The following is an 18,154-nucleotide window of genomic DNA, read 5'->3' as shown; positions in this document are numbered from 1 at the left end:
TGCCTTGGATTTAATGAACAACCGGTTTCTGGGTGGAGAGCGGAGATCAGGAGCCTGGGTGGGTGTCAGAGACTGAGGAGGTGACTCTCATGGCTTGGGCCCAATCCTGCAGCATCTGGAAGGCGGAGCTGGCTGAAAGAACGCGAGTGAGGGAAAACACAGCTAGTTTTACCAGGGGACTAGATGTGTCCTCCAGTCTCCTGCCTCCTCCCACCCCAACTTCAAACAGAGACCGTCTGGAGGGAGCTCTGCAGATCAAGGCCTGGCACTGCCTCCCCTGGGGGCCAGAGCAACTGAGGGTCCTCATTTGCATTCCTGGTGGAGAGGGAGCCCCATCTCAACCCCCACCCCGTAGTACGCCTCCCCATCCCCAGCTGCCTTTGATCTGGTTTGATGTCTCCTTTAGCTTTCTTCCCAAGCAGGAAGGCTTTTATCCCTGCTGTGCCCCTGGCGCTGGCTCTGGTTCTGGCTCTGGTTCTGGCTCTGAGACAGTGTGTGTTGCGGGGACAAAATAAGGGCATCCCTCCTCTACTTACTGGTCCGCTTCATGCAGAGAACCTTCCTGGGCCTGGCCTGTGACCCATGTCCCAGGGGAAGGGAGTGGCTCTCAGAAGGCGGCCACAGGGCCATGGAGGGATCTGAATCCAGGCCTTTTACCCTTGTGTGGATGAAAATGCTGGAGACTGCCCAGACCAAGCGGAGAGTGAGCCAACGCCTGGTTCCCACACACGAGAGGAGGGGCCTATGGACCCTGGGCCCTGTCCACTGCTCCCCTCCTTGAAGGGCAGGTCTGAAACTGTGTGCTGCCCACCTGGGGAGTAAGGCAGGTCATGGAGGAGGCCTCCAGACTAGGTGTGGGTGGGTCAGCAATGTGGAAAATGGAACAGATTTAAATTCAAGAGATCGGTTAGATTTTTACTGGTCCCTTAGGAGCCATGGGTGTTTGATGGGCCTGGATCAGGAGAATATGTGGGTAATGGCACTTAGCAGAGCTCAGTGACTTCAGGGGAAATGACTCTTGTTTTGGATTAATCCAGGTAGACTTCCTGGAGGAGGGTGGAGAGCATCTCAGTCGTCCCCGAAACACTGCCATATGGTCGGGGAGGGGCACAACGGGAAGCCTGGCTTCTCAGGCTGGCCTGGGAAAGGCATGACTTTGTTCAGTTCAATGTCCCTGGGTGTCTTCTCCCTGCCCTGGGGGGCAGGGATGGGAGCAGGTGTCCTCATCTACCATCTGGTGCCCCTGTGGGTGAGCAGTAGGAATATCTGTAACGAGCACTGTAAGTGCAAAAACCTCACACACCTCAACTTGTTTAATCCCCCAACAGCCCTAACAGGGATGCGTGATTCTTCTCCCCCTTTTGCAGAGTTGACAAACAGCCTCATACTATTTGTAAGGCACCCTACCACCTCCCCCACCCCAGCTCCTCCTGTCCAGTTGGTGAGCCTCTCTTCCCTGTTGACTGAAGGTTCTTTCTGATGCACCGTGAAGTTCCAGAGAAGAAACGGTGTCTCCCTGGTCAGACTCACTGCCTGTGGGCCCTGGGACACCAGGATCATCTCCAGGGAGAGTAGATCGCCCCTGGATCCAGGAGATGCCCTGGGAAGTCCCCTAAGAGACACCCAAGGGCCCTACAAGGGCAGCACTCTGGGCTCCAGGCTCCACCAGCAGCTGAGGCGCAGAGGTGCATGGGGCGCCTGGGGCTCGGGCTCCCATCCGTTCTGCCCACTCCAGGGGCCAACAGCTCAAGAACAGGAGAGAAGCCACAGCCCTCAAAGCCATTTATTCCCCATGCCGGTGCCTGGCCTCCGGGTTCTCTGTAGCTCAGTTCCCCCCACACATCCTCCCTCAGCAGCTGGAGGGGAGAGAACAGTAAAACTCTATTGCAGCAATAAAAGGCATTAACCATCTGAGCACTCGTCCACAGTGCCCCAGCAGCCGTCTATCCTTAAGCAGGAAATATTGTTTAATGCCGATGGTAATGAGCGAATCAAATTTTGGAAATTAAACCGGAATTTGAGCATTAGCGCCAGGGCGCTGGCATTTGGCAAGTCAAGTAGTGCTGCTGCGACCCGCCTGCTCCTCTCGGGGATCCTCTCCCCCTGTGAAGCCTTCAAGGTGCTCCCGGCCTCCTGTGGTGGCGGTGGCTCAGGGTAGGCGGGATCTAAGGCACCGCCCTGATGTCTCCCTCAGAGGGCCTGTCCTACACCTGCTGGGGATGCCCTGCTTTTCTGTTTTCTGGGCTCTCATTTTTTTTAATTGTTTTAAATCCTCACCCAAGGATATGTTTATTGATTTGAGAGAGAGAGAAACATTGATCGGTTGCCTCCCATTCGTGCCTCAAGCAAGGATCGAACCCACAACCTACCTAGGCGTACACCTGGACCAGGGATCCAGCCTGCAACCTTTTGGCGTATGAAATGATGCTCCGCCAGCTGAGCCACCCCGGCAGGGCCAGGGCTCTCCTTTTGAAATGCACATCCTTGCAGCCAGAGAGCCATTCTGCGGGGGCAGCCTGAGTGAGGGAGCACAGGAACCTTTCTCCTCAGAGCGGGTAGCTCCCACTGCCTGTTGTAAGGGCCTATGGCTCCCTGGAGGCGGCACCCAATGCTCCTTATAGGTTGGGAAAGCTCAGAGTTCGATGGAGGTTCTGGGAAAATAAAAGAGTGGAGGCCAGAGGAACGGGATGCGCGTGTGTTGGTGGGAGAGGGAGCTGGGAAGGGGCAGTTAGAAAAGCAAAAGTAAACATCTGCAAGAACCCCTCCTGCGAGCTCTGCCACGGGCAGGAGCTGCTCGGGAGCAGGTGAGAAGAGCAGCCGAAGGGCCCTTCCACCTTTAGAACTGTGTTCTCATCCTGTCTTGGGCCTGGAGCCCTCGACACCTGTCCCCTGGACACCATAACTCCAGCCCTCCTCCTCTTGGAAACCTTCAAATTGTACCCATGTGCCCTCCCTCACGGGCCCCTTTTGGCCTGCGGTCCATAGCTGTTGCATGTGACAACCAGGCCTGGCTGTCCTCTGTCATGGGAAGGGGGTGGGGGGCTCTATGGCAGAGACTCTGGGGCCAAAGCCTGGATTGCCCAGGGGTCTGAGAACCATGTACCCCCAGCACGTCCACTGAAAGAGTTACTCCCCTCTCCAAAAAAAAAGGCAACACAGAAGGGCTCCTAAGAAACATCTCAGTCTCCATTCAGCTAAGTCCCAGGCACAGAGTAAGTGCTCAATAAATGCTGAAGGTGTGACCAGGGGGTAGACCCGGGAGGGGTGGTAGGGGCCCTGGTCCAGTCCCTCCTTAGGTAGCTGTAAACACCTTCACCTGATATAACTGGGTATTTTTTCATACATTATTGTCTTCCCCCATCCACAGCTCCTTAGTGTGCATGGAGGGGGGGCGGAGTACAGACTGTGCCCACTCCCCACCAGAGATGGCAGGACATCTGGGCACAGAGGGCTGAGCTGCCCTCTATGCGTTCAGGCAGGGCTGGGACTAGCATCTGCCTTCTGTTTGCTGGCCTTTCTGGGGCATCACACTCCTGCTCCCCAGAACCTCGGGAATTCCCTCAGCCCCTCACACACAGACACATTTTGAAGGAGCGGGAAGGCAGCAGCAAGGGGTTATAGGATCAGGAAGTCAAGAGACCCTGGGAGACTGGGTTTAGCCTGAATCCCAGAGGTGCATCGTGGAGCTCCCTTTCTGCCCCCAACTTCCTTATTTAAAAGGGTGGGGCCCTGGGTGTTTTCGGGGGTCCTGCCCAGCTCTGCCATTCTGTGGCCTTACGCCCCCCTTAGGGAGCACACCAGTTCTGGGAGCCACCGTGTGGCAGCCCTGCTGGCCTCTGTCTTGTTTGGGAACTTATTTCTTGCGGTCGCCTGCCTCCCCATCTGGGTGTCAGCTCCAGCGAGCAGACTCACCTTTCCTGTTTACTGCCTTGGAAGCAGTGCTCGGCGCAGTGTCTGGCACAGAGAAGGTGCTCTGCAAGCAGTTGCTGAATGACTGCAAGAGCCTGACAGCCAGGGCTTTCCTCTGCCAGCCACTGGGCTCAGCCCCGGGAGTCGGAAAGCAAGCATAGTGCAGCCTTTCGCCCTGATCTGGGCTCTGCTGAGGGAGGATACAGGGCTTTAAACCAGCCTCCACTTGCTCTCCACCTGTCTGGGCCCTGCACGGCCTCAGCTACCGCCACCCAGGGGCGTCTTCAGACCCTGGCTCCGAGGTCTCTCCTGTCCTCCCCTTCCTGGAAGGTGGCTGGCCCGCACGGCCCAGTTCCAACAGCACCTCCCTGAACATCTCAGAGGAGCAGCGACGCCCTCAACCACCCCAACAACGGGCTCACGGGGGAGGGTGACAGCACCATAGCCTCACTGTCACCCAGGAACGCTGGCCACTCAGGCAGCTGGGCTGTGGTCAGGGGCTGCTCAGCCTGTCCCAGGAGGTAGTGGCCTGTGTCCATGTCGAACGGGGTGGGAACTGGCGGAGGAAACTGAGTCATTCTCTGAGACTCTCACTAGGTTGGCGTCAGGTCTAAGACACCAGCCAAATGGTGCCATTGCTCATCTGACACAGCTTGGGGACAGCCCCTTGGGAATGTGGCCAGAGGGGGAAGAGGGCACAGGGGATGGGAGGACTGGGGAGGTGGTCCATCTCAGCTGATCAGCTATAGCCTGAGTCTGGTCCAATCTGTTCCTTCAAGCACTATCTCCTCCCCCGATGTGGATCCTCTGACCCTTCCCCCTCTATGACCTATGACTCCTTTTCAATTCAGGGCAGGGCAAACAGAGAACCCTGAGTAATGGTTGTCACCATTGTCATCACTGCTAGCCAGGCTCTGTCCCTGCAGCGTTTCCTGGAAGGCACGCATCCACCACACAGGGAGGGCCTGGTTATTCCAGTTACGTAGACCTAAAAACTGAGGCGGGGAGCCTCTGTGCAGCTGGAGCACAGGCTGGCTGGGGCCTGAGCCAGGGTGCGGGGCCAGAAAGAGGACATCCACCCTCGGACTCAGAGTCCTTCCAGCCCCTGGTCTGAAAGACAAGGCTCAGCATCACTCACCCAGTGACACAAGCCAATTGGAAATGAAAAGGGCACCAAATGAATTCATTTGAAGATTACAGAAACAAACCAACCTTTGCACTGGGTGGGGTCATCCAAGAACCCCTGGAAGAAGTGAAGCTAGAGCCAGGTTTCTTTGGCTTCCAGCAACCTTCCAGAAGGTAAGGCCGGCTGTAGTTTCCCTAGGGAAATCCAGTCCGGCAGGGAGGGGGGAAGAAGCCTGGCCCACTTCACATTGGGAAAGTTTTCAAGAAGGAAGGGATCAGGCCTAGAACTGAGAACTGCATAGTAAAGGGAGATTTCGGGGGAGGGGAAGAAGGAATTAGGGGGGGCGGAAAACCTAGCAAAAGGGAAGTGGCTGGATAGAAAGGCACGTGTGGATGAATTTTAATGCAATCAGAAAGCTGTCATAATGATAATAAAGGAATATATTCAGACATCAGGAGAGAAGGCCTGGGCTGCAGCCCCGGCATGTAAATGAGGCTCAGGCTGAGGAGGGGCCTTGTCTTCCCTTCCTTTTTCCTTCCCGGGGAAACAGTTTGTAAGCCGGAGGGTCTGGTATTAGCAGGGGGCAGTTTTCACTTTTTCACCTCTCTGGACTAGAGCCTTTAAAAGGTGCTGGGGGTGGGGCTTGGGGTGGGGGAGCCCTGTTCTGGGCCTGGAGAGGGGTCGTAAAGCCTCTGCGAAAGGCTTAAGAGCTCGCAGGTCACTTTATTGTACAGTGTTGTTGTTGCTTCTGGGAGTCAAACATAAGCCCTCCCACCTCTCTCCTCTGTCTCTGCCATCTCCTTCTGCTGGTATCTTCTCTCTGCTCTCTTGTTTCAAATTCTTTGGATTCTGTCCATCTTTACCATTTTCCCTCCCTCTCTGCTCCTAACCCCGCCTCCTGCCATCCCTCCAAAGGTTCACCCCTTTCCCCTGTCTCTCTTTCTCATGGTCTCCCAGTCTCTGCCCCACCAGCCCAGAGCCTGGAGTGGGTGAGAAGGCAGGGGTGGGCCCAGCCCTGCCAAGGCGCAAGAAGCCGGGCTGAGCAGCCCAGGCGGGGGCAGGCGGCAGGGTCAGACCTCCAGGCCCGAGCTTTGGCCAAAGCCCACCAGTGGTGGAGGTCCAAGCTGGTGTACCCTGGCCTAGCGCTGGTAACAGGAACTGGCAACACTGCCCTGCAGGGCAGGGAAGAAGCTGGAACCCTGGGCCGCCTCACCACTGAGAACTTGCCCAGAGCAGAGTGCTCTGGGAGAGGGGTACCAGCAGGGCAGCGGCTGGGGCTTCCTGAAGGGGAAGCCTCTGGGTGGCCTGTGAAGGAGGGCAGGGGCCAGGGGGTTTCCCCTGCTTCAGTCTAGACGCCAGGACAGCCCCTCAGCTCTCAGTGAACGCTCCTGGCAGTGTGGGCCAGGGGTACCCTCTGGGGCAGGAAGTATGAACCACCCTGAATACAAAGGGACAGGGCTCCAGAGTGCCCCTGCCTTCAGAGAAAACCATAACACAAGGCTGATCGAAGCTTTGGTGGCGGGGCAGGGGGGCGCCTTTCTGCAGCCTAAGCTGTGTGTGCCTGTGTGTGCCAGTCATTCAACAGTCAGCAAACATCTCGTGAGCGCCTGCTGTGTGCTGCCACCACAGGGCCCCTGTTCCAGCTGCTGTGGCTGCATAACAGTTTAGCCCCAAAGTGAGGGGTGTAATACAACCGTTGATTATGCTCACAGATTCTGTGGGTCAGGAATTCAGACAGGGCACAGCATGGAAGGCCTGTCTCTGCTCCAGGATGTCTGGACCTCAGCTGGAAACCTCAAAGGCTGGGGGCTGGCATTATCTGAGGACTCATTCACGTCCACGTCTGGCGGTTGACGGTGGCCTCCAGCTGAGAGCCTGCGTTCCTTGCTGTGTGCGCCGCTCGGGTGTTCTTTGCAGCGTAGGGTTTGGCTTCTACAGGGCGAGTATCCCCAAAAGAGAGAACTGAATGGAAACTGATCCTTTTTATGACCTAGACTTGGAAGTCAGCTGGCATCATTCCTGCTCTTCTTGATTGGTTAGAGCATCACAAACCCCACCCAGATTCAAGGGGAGGGAACACAGACCCCCTCCCTCCACCTCTCAGCAGGAGGCATGAAGTCACAGAGAGATAAGAACTTGTGAAGTGGGAAATCTTTTTGAAGTCACAGTTGGTACAAATCCACACAACCCAGTGCAGTCTCATTCAGCCCTTATAAAGCACTTAATAAAGCACTCGGTACTCAACACAAGTGTAGAGGAGCTGTGGAGGGTGCCCAGCCCTAGAAACAGGCTCTCCAGAGTGCCCAGGGCTGAATTTGGTAGCACAAACAAATAAGAAGGCATGGACCAAGAAGGGAAAAACGTGAGGTAGAAAGGAGATATGTCCCTGGGAATGGCATAGAGCATTTACTCATTGCATAACGCTGTCCCAAGGGCCTACTGTGTGCCACGTACTGCTGCCCCACTAGAGGCCTTGTCCTCCCCAGGGAGTGTACTGTGGCAGCAAGTGGTGGGTCAGTGGCAGGGAGCTAGACAGAAACCAACTGCACAGACAAAGCAGGAAATAATTGTCCTTTGAATTCAGACCATGAGAGTGAGGGGCTGAGACAGAGAATAAAAGGAAGTTGGAAAGAGGTCCCTTGATGAGGAAGCAATATTTAAACTGAGTCCCAGAAGAAGAGAAGTAATCAGTCTTGTGATGTGGAGGGTGCTCCAAGCAGAGGGAACAGCATACGCAAAGGCCCTGTGACAGACTTGCTTGTTATGAGTTAATTCTGGCATCTGTGATTGAAGGTGGACGAGGAAGTTAGTTTGTGTCTAAGAGGAAGGAAGAAGGGATCCAAGAGTTGTATGAATGACCCTTGTGCCCGTAGGTAGGTGAGCGGCCAGACCAAGGGCCTCACTCCCTCACCTCGTGGCCTGCCCTTCAGGCAGGAGGGAGCAGAGTCGCTGCAATCCAGCTCCCTCCTTACCCAGCCCCTCGTCCTGCACCTCCCCTCTGGCTATGCCCTCCCTCTCTCCCTGCCCCTTCACCCAGCCTCCCTGCCCAGCTAGCTCTGCCCGACCCCAGCCCACCCGCTCCCTGCTCCCCCTCTCCCTCTCCGGGTCTGAGCCCGCGCCGCGCTTCTGCCCAGCTTCTCCCTCTCTCCTGAATCCCTTCTCCTCCGGGCCGGCCCAGCCCTGTTCCCCCGGGCCCGCCCCCACGCCGCCGGGCCCCTCGGCCCGGGTAAGCATCTCCTAATTTTGTTCCAGAAGATAGAAAACTCTTCGTGGGCATGCTCAACAAGCAGCAGTCTGAGGACGATGTGCGCCGCCTCTTTGAGGCCTTCGGGAACATTGAAGAGTGCACCATCCTACGCGGGCCCGACGGCAACAGCAAGGGTGAGCCCGGGTCGGGCTGGGGGCTGGGCGCGGCGCGGGGCCACCGGCTCAGGCCGGCTGGAGGGCGAGTTCTGAGCCGGGAGCAGGCCAGGGAGGGAGGCTTGGAAAGCGCAGGGGGGATGAGGTCTTTCTCTCTGCGTGTTTCACGGTGTCTCTCTTTTTCTCTCAGTCTTTATATCACACCAGTTTGGCTTTCTTCTTGGATGCACCCTGTCCCCTGGGCCCCCTGCCATGCCCAGCCTGTCAGTCCTCGGTTTCTCTGGCCTCCCTCTGGGCCAAGGCTCAGCCTTTTCTCTCCCCCTAGGGTGCGCCTTTGTGAAGTACTCCTCCCACGCTGAGGCGCAAGCTGCCATCAACGCGCTGCATGGCAGCCAGACCATGCCGGTGAGTGCAGCCAGCCCTGGACCGCGGCAGGGCGACACCCCTGCCCAGCCCAGAGCACCCGCAGGGCCCCTGCCCACCTTCACACTCAGTCCTTACAGTGCGAAACACTTGCCGCACACACTACCTCCCTATGAGGTAGGAAGGCATTACCACTATCCCCATTTCCCAGACAAGAACACTGAGGCCCAGAGATAGAAGGAACCGGCCGCAGTTGTGTTAAGACCCTAGGCTCCTGGGCGTGTACCAGTGTTCGTCCACCCCCCAACCCACAGTAGCACCTCGTGGAGAAGAGAGGGAGGGCCTAGGTTAGGGGCACGGACAGCTGGACGGCTGGGAGCAAGCGGCTAGGGCAGGTGGGCCTCACGTGCAGTCCCGGCTGCAGGGAGCCTCATCCAGTCTGGTGGTCAAGTTCGCCGACACTGACAAGGAGCGCACGATGCGGCGAATGCAGCAGATGGCTGGCCAGATGGGCATGTTCAACCCCATGGCCATCCCGTTCGGGGCCTACGGCGCCTACGCACAGGCAGTAAGTGGGGGTGCAGATGGGGGTGGTGGGTGTGGGCCATGGTTCTCCAGCTAACGCTGCTCAGAGCCCCAGAGCAGGGGCACCTAACTTTGCTGAGAGGAGCCCCAGCCTGGCCAAGAAATACTGCTCCAGCCCTGGGGAGTGAGGAGTGGTCAGGGATGAGCCAGGAAGTAGAGGGCGTAGAGAGAAGTCTGGTTCAGTCCAGGGTGGCTGCCAGAAAGAGGTGGGTTGATGTCCTGGTTCTGAAGGGGAGGAGATGGAGAGAAGGCTTCTAGACAGGGCAGCAAGCTCCTCTGCTAGTCAAATTCTAGAAAGCACCAAATGGAAGGGGTGAGAGACTCCCTTGTTTGGTTCTCACCACCCCGCCCCCGCCCCTAATCATGGAAGGGTGTGCTCAGGCCTCTGGTCGCTCCTGGCCGGGGTCCTGTGAGGGTCACCACAGCCCATCACCCCGATACTCCTGCTGCAGTCCCCTCCGCTCCCCTGGCCCGCCAACCCCTGTCTTCCTCCTTGGGGCCTTCTCTGCCAGCATCTCCCCTAAGCTGCCTGCCAGACTTGCAGCCACAACCCCCGCAAGGGTGGCACTAAGGTAGTCCAGGTTCGGTTCTAACAACATAAGCTCCTTTCTTCACTCCTTCAGCAATGTTCAGATGTGGCCAGTTTTACCAGCCTCCCCAGTCCCCACTCACGTTTGTGAGAACATTTGGACAGAAATCCACGCTAATTTAATTCTATGGAACCTCATCCAAAATAGCTCTACAGCTTTGGGTGTCACAACTCCATGAATGACAGGACTTTGCAGGGCTGAACAATAGCCATGAGCCAGCCCCTCCCCCCACCCCCATGCCTTACAACAACTTTAGAGTCTCCAAGATCCTACCATTACTTTTGAATAGTTACCACTTAGGGAGTAGTTTCTAATAGCCATTGAGAACTAGGGCAAGAATGGGGGAGACATCAGGGTTCTCTGGGGTGGGGTGGGGCTCAGGGCCTAGGAGGTTGGTATCCAGGAGCTGAGACCCCTGGTGGGGAGGGCTGCCCCCCCTGGAAGCGCATGATATTTTTTCCACTCCCTCTGCCCCAGCTGATGCAGCAGCAGGCGGCACTAATGGCATCAGTCGCGCAGGGTGGCTACCTGAACCCCATGGCTGCCTTCGCCGCCGCCCAGATGCAGCAGATGGCGGCCCTCAACATGAATGGCTTGGCAGCCGCACCCATGACCCCAACCTCAGGTGAGCCAGCAGCTACCATCACAGGGCCACCCTGTGGCAAACAGTACCTGGCATCTGGGCCCAAGCAGGCCTCATCCTCTGGCAGTCTGTCTCAAAAATGTTCTAATCCCTGGGGACCCGAGGGAATATGGGATGTGGGGCCCATGACGTCTATGGTATGATATCAGGGTGATGGGAATTTCAAGTTGTTGTGAGAAGAAATTGGCATGAACACCTCTCCCTTTGAGGGTCTGAGGGGAGAAGAGCCCTGCCCATCTGGTGGCCTTGTTTGGTCCCTGGCCCAAGCATAGAAGGAGCTGAATGTTAAATTTCTCTTTAACCCAACATAGGCTTTCCAGCTTTTCCCAGGAGAATTCCACAACAAACAAGAGAGAACCACAGAGTTAGTAAAGGACGGAAGGGTTGGGAACAGCTCTGCTCACAAAGTGTGTTTTTAATTAAACCTTGGTTATTGTCCAGTTCAGTGATTCTCAACTGGGGCAATAATTTTATGCCCCTCCAACCCTGGGGATATCTCAATGTCCTGAGGCCTTTTTGATTATCACAACTTGGGAATGGGGGTGATATTCTAATCTAGTACGTAGAGGCCAGGGATGCTGCTAAACATCCAACAATGCAAAGGACAACCCCCACAACAAGGAAATGTCTAACCACAAATGACAATAGTATCAAAGTTGAGAAAACCTTGTCAAGTCCCAAGGGCTGGCCTAACAACCTAGGCTTTCATTCACCAAGCTTCCCTGGCTCTCTACACTCAGGTTATAGCAGCAGCCTTCCTTACACCCAGTGGCATATTTATAAAATCCATAAAAGACTGTGTCATCTCTAGGTTCAACTTGCGCACTACCCCAATTTAGGGACGCTCCTGAGCCCAGGCCAGCCTCAGGTTCTCATCCATGGAGAGACCCTGCTTCCTACATGAAGAGGAAGGCCCTTTCCAGCTTTAAGGCCTCAGTACAATCACTGTGCCAGCCACACCTTGGGTTCCACCCACCTGGCACTGAGAGGGCACAATATATTATCATCTGACCCCAGCTTTACCCTTGCCTTAATGAGCATCACAATTATCTCAACCGGTGGAGGCCAAGGTGTCAACTGTGTGTGAATAAGGCTGAGTCTGGATTCTGCAAAGTCATCTCTCCCTCATTTCAGGGGAACTCCAGAATTAAGACCTCTTCCATCCGAGTAGCACAGCTCCTTCCTGGGGAGGCAGATCAGCCCCTCAGTGAGCCAGACAAGAGAGCAGAGCCAGCAACTTAGAAGCCTCTTGGTGGTTAAGCAAGGACTAGTCCATCCTGACTTAGCTAGGGTGAACAAGAACCACTAAAGAAGGCTAAAGGAAGACCAAGTATGATCAAAGTCAAGGGCACTGAGAATAGTCTATGTGCTGCAGTTCCGAGGTTGATTGGTCAGTGGTCAGGGAAGCCTTCATGGGGGAGGTGGGATTTGGACTCTGCCTTAAAGGATGAATACAGTTGGGATGAGCAGAACAACTCCATGCATGGAGATAATCCAAGGCATAATTCACAGATACGATTGAGTTGGTTGTGAGTTCCAAGTGTATGTCCAGGCCCTTGGAGCCAGGAGGTGGAGCTCCATGGATAGGTCTCCCTCACCTTTGTTCTGCTTGCCTCCCCCCCCTCCACCCCTCTCCACCTCTGAAACCAGGTGGCAGCACCCCTCCGGGCATCACTGCACCAGCTGTGCCTAGCATCCCGTCCCCCATTGGGGTGAACGGCTTCACTGGCCTCCCCCCACAGGCCAATGGGCAACCTGCTGCGGAAGCTGTGTTTGCCAATGGCATCCACCCCTATCCAGGTAAGCACACCTAGCAGCCCTTTCCTACCCATGCAGCACCCTCCTCATCCATTCTGTCCCTGCCCTTTCTGTTATAACAGGGGATGTGTGCCTCCTGCCCTCTATCCGTTCCTTGGTGGAACCCCAAGTGTGATCAGTGAGAACAGCCTCCTACCTTCCCTCCAGGAACCTCTGGTGGGAGATATCAAATTCCCACTTGGGGAAGTATCAGTCTCATAGGTGAGAAAGACCTGCATTCCTTGGGCTCCTTCAGGGTAGAAAAAAGAGTAGATGTAATTGTACAGCCAGGTAAAGAGGCTGGTCACTGCAAATTAATTGAGAGTGAATTTGATCCAGAAGAATTAAGGGGATAGAAGCTAAAAGAATAATTGCATTTAGTGTTAAGCAGGAAAAAACTCTTTTGGGAAGGAAGGGCAGATATGTAGGTTGACATTATGGCCAGAATGTACCTGTTTGGTTCCTTTGTGCATGCAGAACCCCGGTCAGCACTTCGGACAGAGGGTCAGAACCTCGGACAGCTCCCAGGCCCCGCTTTCATGAATTCTGGTACAGAGAAGGTGCAGCGGGGCGCGTTTCTGATTAACTTTGCTCCTCTCGAACTTGGCTCTTCTCCCATGGGACTGTACAGTTGACTGGAAACAGCTTCTATCTTTGGTCTTGAGGATGGACAGAGCAGGAAAGCTGGATCCAAAGCCCTGGAGTAGGCTAGCAGGGGGCAGTGTATCTGAGATGTGAGGAGTCCTGTCCTCCTTCCTAGAGCAAGGTTACATAGTCCCCATAAGTAAAAGTAAGTGCCCAATCTGTGCTGGGTGAAAGGGGGGCCCCAGAAGGAGGGCAGGATGTAGGCTTATCACCTGGGAGGTCAAAGTCCAATGAGGAAAACAACAGACATCGACAGAATGTTGAAACAATAAGCAGAATGGAGTGTGCTTGTGAGTGAATGTTCTCCAACATGAGGTGCTAAAGGAGCCAAGTGAAGGGAGAGTTTTGTAGGCTGAAGAAGCCCAATGGAGCTGCCCTGATAGGAGGCTCAGGTTGAACGTGGACAATGGGTAGGGATTGGAGAAGACAAACAAGGAGCACATTTGTGGAGCAGCTCTCTTGGAGGCTCAGCGGAAGCAGGGGGTCTACCTGCAGGGGTCAGGGATGGTGAGGAGGTTGGTCCAACTAGGGAAGAGGAAATCGGCCTCAGATGGACTAGCCGTGAGGAGCAGAGTAATGCTTCCCTCTCTGGTTGCCCATCAGACCCCACTGTGTGGCTTTGTAAAACCACAGAAGCCCAGAGATTGTGATTTCACTGTCAGAAGAGAGGCCCAGACATCCAGAGAATGTACAAGTTCAAGCAGCAACAGCAGCAGCAGCAACAGCAGTGGCAGAGTACAAGGTCACTATGCTAGAAAAAAAACAGAGGAGCATGTCCTGACTTTGAACTTGGAGTGGTCCTGGTCTTGACCTAGTGCTTTCCCCTCAACTCACCTCTCGGTGCATAGAGAAGAGACCAGGAAAGCCTAGAGAGAGAAGGAGCAGGGCCCAGAGGGTTTGGAGTGTCGTTCCAGGATGAAAACTCCAGGCGGGCACGGGAGACAGGGCAGAGGCTTAACAAGCTGGAGGTGGGAGAGAGCCCACCAATCTCAGGTTCCTGGGCTCCTCCTGCCTCAGGCTCATGGGCTGGGAGATACAGTCCCCAGCACATCTGGGCGGTTTCATTTCCCCCCTCCTCCATGCCCACAAGCCCATCTGGAGCTGTGGATTTTGACGAACCTGTTTGTTCCCCACCCCCACCAGCATCTGTGAGCTATTTCCCTCATGGAATTTGGAAATGTTTCTCTCCCCTATTTGTAACAATCTGCCACATCACATAAACAATTCCCTGCCAGAGCAGTAGGGAGGGAAGGAGGGAAGGAAAGGAGAAAAGTAGTACATTAAAAAAATTAATTTACCATCTTTAAATGCGGAGTTTGAAGCCGCTGTAATGAGCGAGATCCTTCAAAACGTTCACTCTTTGGCAGTTACTAATGAGGTCATTAAGCAGAGAAGTAGAGAGGGGTCTCAGAAATGCTTTTCTCCACTGCCTAGCCCCAGGTGCCTTCTCAGTTCTCCCCCCTTGCTCATCAAGATCACGTTGGAAGCACACAGTGTGGCCTTTACTGCCATATAACACCCCTGAAGGGGCGGCTTTATAAATGTTGTGGACCATTCATTCTTTCCTTACGCCACAGTGTTTACTGAACACTTGCTAAGATCCTCACACTGTGCGTGGGTGTTGGGGGAGTGACTGTCATGTAAGTTATGCAGATTTTATTTTACATAGGACACCAAACTGTGTGCCCAGAGATAGAAACCCCTTTTCCCCATTTGCATAAAGGCACTATGTGGTGGGCAGTCTGGGGAGAGCAAGAGGACAGGCTGGATGTGGGCTTCCCTCCGGAGAGCAGAGGCTGGTGGAGGGACCAGGAGAGAGAGCAGCGGGAGGGAGGAGCGGACACCCCGCCAGGCATACCCACCCCCACCTCCTCAGCACCAGGAGCTCCTGGCCCCAGTCACCACCATGGGGGAAAGAGGGGGGTAATGCTAGGACAGGGCCCATCTTCAGCTACCCCTCTGTGCAAAGCCCTGGCCCAGCTCCCCTGCCGCAGGCCACACTGTCTTTAAGGATCTCTGCCCCAGGACTCCCCTTGGCTCCCCGGAGGCCCAGGTGCTGTTGTTCTGGTGGGATGTTACTGAGGCTCGGAAACAAGAGCTCAGAAGGGAAGCTTGGGAACTCCTCCTGGTCTGCAAGGCCCCTAAGGCCAGCACTGCCAGTTAGCTTGGCTGGCCTAGGTCACCAGGTGGATAAGCTCAGGTGGTTTTCTTTCTGCCTCCCTGTGTTATCCAGTTTGCCCTAAACATGCTGTGGCTCGATCTGTCCCCACCCACCTCCCTGGGCCTCCCAGGTCAGCTCACTCCCACTAGCCACGGTCACCAAAGGCACCAGGCTTCTGTCCAAGCTTCCAAAGACACAGCAGAGACCACGCCTTCCCCCAATCCAACCGCCCCCAGTTTCTCGCCAAAGTTTCAGCATGAGGGTCCTCTTCTCACACGGGCAGTAGACATCCGAGAGTCACAGACTCAGGTTGGAGGAAGGCCCTTGGCCCGCTGGTTATTCAGGGGCTGTGGGCCCTCCTCATCCCCTAGCCTGTGGGACCGATCTCATTTGTGTGGCCAGTCCTAGGAATGGAAGCCTCCGTGCCTTGTGCAAAGCCCCTGAGGCTAAAGGAGAAGGTCCCTCTGTTTGAGCAGGCATGGGTGGCCCGGGAAGACAGTGTCAGGAGGAGGTCTCCTGTGCCCTTTCTTTCACCCGCTGGGTTCTCCCCTGACTTCAGCTGGGGTAGTGAAGATGAGACCACCCTCCTGACAGCCTCCGCCCTTTTGGCCACTTTTCCACAGCACTTATCTGGGGCCGAATCCCTCATGTGTTCCTACTAAGCCCCTCATGGCCGAACCTCCTCCGGCACCCCCTTCCCCGCCCTTCCCAAACTTCTGCATGAAGCACGCATCTCACCCTACCCCAGCCTGTGTGTGCCAGCCAGGGTGGGCCACCTTCACCCTGCTAAGGGCCCTGACTGGGGGTGGGGGAACCCTAGCAAGGCCCAGGCACTCAGGGTTCCTGTCAGAAGACCTGCCCCAGGGCAGACACCCTGTGGCAGGGAAGGGCGATAAAGCCACACAGTGTTTTCTCCGCCCGCATGGTGGGGGAGGGGCTGGCTTGGGTGGGCATCACTGACTTCTGCCCCCTTGGCTCCCCCGCAGCGCAGAGCCCCACCGCCGCGGACCCCCTGCAGCAGGCCTACGCTGGAGTGCAGCAGTATGCAGGTCGTTAGTATCCGCGCGTCCCCATGGCTGTCCCCCAGCTTTGTTCAACTTCCCGCTCCCACCTGGGCACCAGTGCGACCTCCCCACCCCAGGCCTGGGCCCAGCACTGTGTGGGAGGGGGAGGGGGAGGAAGGGGGGAGTAGCGGGGAGCTTCTGTGAAAGGAGGGAGGGCTCTCCTCCCAGAGGCTGCCCCCCTCTCTGCAGGCCCCCAGCATTCAGGCAGAGCTTCCCACGCATGCCCTTGCAGTGGTGGGTGGTCAGGACTGCAGACAAGTTGGTGAGCCGGGCTGAAGTGTTGACCTTGCCGTGCAGTGACTCATCTTTGAGGCCAGATTTCCTTCCCCACGGGGCTGCCAGGCCGGTTTGCCCAGGGGCACCAAGCCACACAGCGGCACTGGGGGTGAGGCTGGAGCCGGGGTGCTGGCCTCCGCAGTCCACAGTCGCTGGCCCTGGACGCTTAGGTGCCTGGGTTTGAGGCAAGGAGAGACGCTGCAAGGAAGCAGCTTCAACCTCCCCCCTCCCCCCAGGATACACAGGTAGCAGGAGTTGGAGTGAGCAAGGATGGCAGGGAACGAGGGAGGATAGGCAGCCCGAGGTAGAAAAAAGGAGGGGTGACAAGAGGCAGCCCAGGGTCAAGTAGGTGGCTTTGGGTCACTGAATGGGAAGCCACTATGGGAAGCCCAAGGCAAGCTGCCAGCCATGCTTCTCTCACTCCCGCCCCTGGGCTGGGCAACTCACCACCGCCCCCGCCCTGCACCCAGATGCACACAAACACGCATTCGCTTCTGATCGTCACTGTGCCGGTTCTCCCTTGCTCCTGAAAGCTGTCTTTATCTTAAGTGGCTGAGCTGAGATGCACTTTTTGGCTGGTCTGCTTTTACTGCTCAACACTGAAATTTCTCTCTTTCTTCCTGCCTCTCGCCCTGTCTCTCTCCGTGTCACTGTCATCGTGTCTTGCTCTTGCCTCTCCTCTTTGGCCCTCCAGCAGCCGCCTACCCTGCTGCCTATGGTCAGATAAGCCAGGCCTTTCCTCAACCACCTCCAATGATCCCCCAGCAACAGAGAGAAGGTGAGTCTGCGAGCCGGGCTCCCAAGGCCCCTCCCCACCCCCTTCTCTTCCCAAAGAGGCTCTCCTAGCCTTTGGGGCTGGGTGTCTTGTTGGACAGATGACCGTATTTGTGTGTTGTGTTGAGGGTGAGGGAAGACGGCAGGATTATGAGATGCGGCGCTCTCCAGTCCAAGCAGGGGGTGGGCTTCTGGCGGGGGTAGCTCTGCAAACCCCAGTGGTGGGAGGTGAAGAAGGTAGAGCCCTGGATGACTTGGGGTCCAAGAATCCCCTCTCCCGCAGAAGAGAGGGAGAGTAGTAATGCTCATGGCTGGGCATGGGGTGGGAGAATAGGGAGACCAGTTCCTCATGGACAGAAGTTGTACCTTCTGGGTAGCCAGGAGAGCCAGGTAGATCTCCCAGGGCAGGCAGGAGTCCACGGGCAGGGAGGGGAGGGGGGGGTGCCCCAGCACAGGCCTAGTCGCAGAAGGAGATGCTGGAAAGGCAGATGCAGAGGCCTTAGTGTGAACACGGTGGGCCAGGCAAGGCCGGTGGCCCAAGGAGGCTGGGACTCATGAAGACCCCTGTGTCCTCCCATTCCAGAGCTTAGAGACCTATAGGAGCTGAATAAACAGGTCCACTCCTGGGAATCCCATGGGCTTGCAAGAGCTCAAATGCTGAAACAGGAACACTAACAAGGTCCTGTCCTCCCCACCTGCATGAAAAGGGTTACCTGCCGGCGAGGCCACCATATCTGCCCCAGTAGCCTACATGGCCAGGGGGTTCCACTGGCCTCCAGATGGCTGCCACAGAACCCTTGCAGCAGACTGTCCCAGAGCTGTGGGATGTAGGTCAGTCCTGGGAAGGACCCTGGGGATCTG

The 18,154-nt window shown here is 56.2% G+C and overlaps 1 protein-coding gene across 20 annotated transcripts in view; it reads left to right on the top strand.

Annotated features, from left to right (window-relative positions):
• Positions 1-18,154, top strand: part of CELF4 (CUGBP Elav-like family member 4) — a 295,212-nt gene that overhangs the window by 258,232 nt on the left and 18,826 nt on the right. For 7 of the 20 annotated variants that reach the window (XR_008529995.1, XM_054583569.1, XM_054583562.1 and 4 more), the window contains exons 4-10: positions 8,288-8,416; positions 8,721-8,800; positions 9,183-9,326; positions 10,411-10,558; positions 12,227-12,376; positions 16,166-16,231; positions 17,214-17,297. Coding sequence is in view for 19 of the 20 variants with exons in the window: in XM_054583569.1 (XP_054439544.1) it covers positions 8,288-8,416; positions 8,721-8,800; positions 9,183-9,326; positions 10,411-10,558; positions 12,227-12,376; positions 16,166-16,231; positions 17,214-17,297 (801 nt within the window). In the remaining variant the exon portion in view is untranslated. The remainder of the gene's footprint in view (positions 1-8,287; positions 8,417-8,720; positions 8,801-9,182; positions 9,327-10,410; positions 10,559-12,226; positions 12,377-16,165; positions 16,232-17,213; positions 17,298-18,154) is intronic. The other 13 variants (XM_054583571.1, XM_054583563.1, XM_054583575.1 and 10 more) reach the window with 3 other exon arrangements.

The sequence above is a fragment of the Pteronotus mesoamericanus genome, unplaced genomic scaffold, assembly GCF_021234165.1.
Source record: "Pteronotus mesoamericanus isolate MK-2021 breed Mesoamerican mustached bat unplaced genomic scaffold, CSHL_Meso_final contig_74, whole genome shotgun sequence".
In the NCBI taxonomy this organism is placed as follows: domain Eukaryota; kingdom Metazoa; phylum Chordata; class Mammalia; order Chiroptera; family Mormoopidae; genus Pteronotus; species Pteronotus mesoamericanus.
This window is presented reverse-complemented; position numbering and strand designations above follow the sequence as displayed.